The sequence below is a fragment of the Mesitornis unicolor genome, unplaced genomic scaffold (genome assembly GCF_000695765.1).
Source record: "Mesitornis unicolor isolate BGI_N332 unplaced genomic scaffold, ASM69576v1 scaffold10979, whole genome shotgun sequence".
Lineage (NCBI taxonomy): Eukaryota > Metazoa > Chordata > Aves > Mesitornithiformes > Mesitornithidae > Mesitornis > Mesitornis unicolor.
In genome coordinates this window covers 8,845-10,081 of record NW_010207980.1, presented here as the reverse complement: position 1 = coordinate 10,081, position 1,237 = coordinate 8,845, and the positions used below count along the sequence as shown (strand labels likewise).

General features: G+C 50.9%; 1 protein-coding gene across 1 annotated transcript in view; it reads right to left on the bottom strand.

The window, feature by feature from the left end:
- The window catches only part of ABCB9 (ATP-binding cassette, sub-family B (MDR/TAP), member 9), a 10,971-nt gene that overhangs the window by 2,230 nt on the left and 7,504 nt on the right, over positions 1–1,237 (bottom strand). Inside the window, exon 8 of the mRNA XM_010192328.1 lies at positions 914–1,087. Within this exon, the coding sequence (XP_010190630.1) occupies positions 914–1,087 (174 nt within the window). The remainder of the gene's footprint in view (positions 1–913; positions 1,088–1,237) is intronic.

Below are 1,237 nucleotides of genomic sequence, written 5' to 3'. Positions count from 1 at the left end.
ACGTGAATGACCCCCCCTGCATCTTTTAATCCAAAATTAGCAAGTTATGGACATAGCTGCTGCAATTCCTTAATTGCTTAGCAACAGCCTCTCCGTCCTACCTTGCAGCCGTCGCTGCTCACTCTCGCATTCAGCCTGCTTCATCAAACACAATATTGGAATAAATTGAACCCTCAAATTATTGCCCAGAACTGGGCATGAAGAGAGCCAGCAGGACACGGTCATATTTTAATTGACTTCTCCCCATGCTCCTCACACCACACCAGGCATTCTAAACTGAAAGGCTCGCTTGTCTTTTAATTTTCGCTCAGTACGGGCAGGGAATGTAAATCAGTCACGCTGGCTTTGGCTCTTCAGCCTGTCTCTGAGCAATTGTTTTTGGGTTTTCCTGCTTTTTGAGGCTGTTTGCTCTGGGGCAGACAAAGGCGGCAGCTCCTTGCAGAGATGCAGGCTGATTTGGGCTGACACACACAGAGCTGAGGGGCCCGCACAAACCACTCGGCCCGTGCCAGGATCCCGAGGTCTAACTGCCCATTAGCCGAGAATTACGTTAAGATCTTCAGGTAGAAAGTGCTGGAGAAATGCAACCCTTTTTTTTCCCCAAACCCTATTTAAATGATAACCCAACAATCCAAAAGATATTTCTACGGCATTGGCCAAAAAATACAACATAAAACGTGGTTTTTTTGTTCTGTTTTTGGAAGGCTTCCTCCTCCCCGTGAAAGCACTCTCCATTCCTTTCCCTTCCACCCCCACAAATCATCTGAATCCATTTCCTGGACCACCTCCAGCCTCCAGCTCTCTGGACATTTCCGAAGCTGCCAGACCAAACCCAAAGCAACACGCAACGCTGCCATCCATCCCCTCCGATCACAGCGGGCGATAGCTAGAATACACGTATCAGTGCTCGTACCACTGAGTGCAGGTACTTGTGATCGTACATGGTAATGGGACGCCCGTCCAGCAGCACCTGCCCGTCCTGCAGAGGATAGAAGTTCTCCAGGATGTTGACGCAGGAACTCTTTCCGCTCCCCGAAGGACCCACCAGCGCCGTCACTTTGCCGGGGTGCAGGGTGAAGGACACATTCTGCAACACGGACAGAAGTGCTCAGGTCCTGGGGCAGCAGCTTGGCCACAACGCAAGCAAGGGAGCCAAAATCCAGCCACTTCGGTGGCGTGCCCCATCAGCCATCTCTCTTGGCTCTGAGGAAGCAAGAAGCCTCCAAAATGGCTTCAA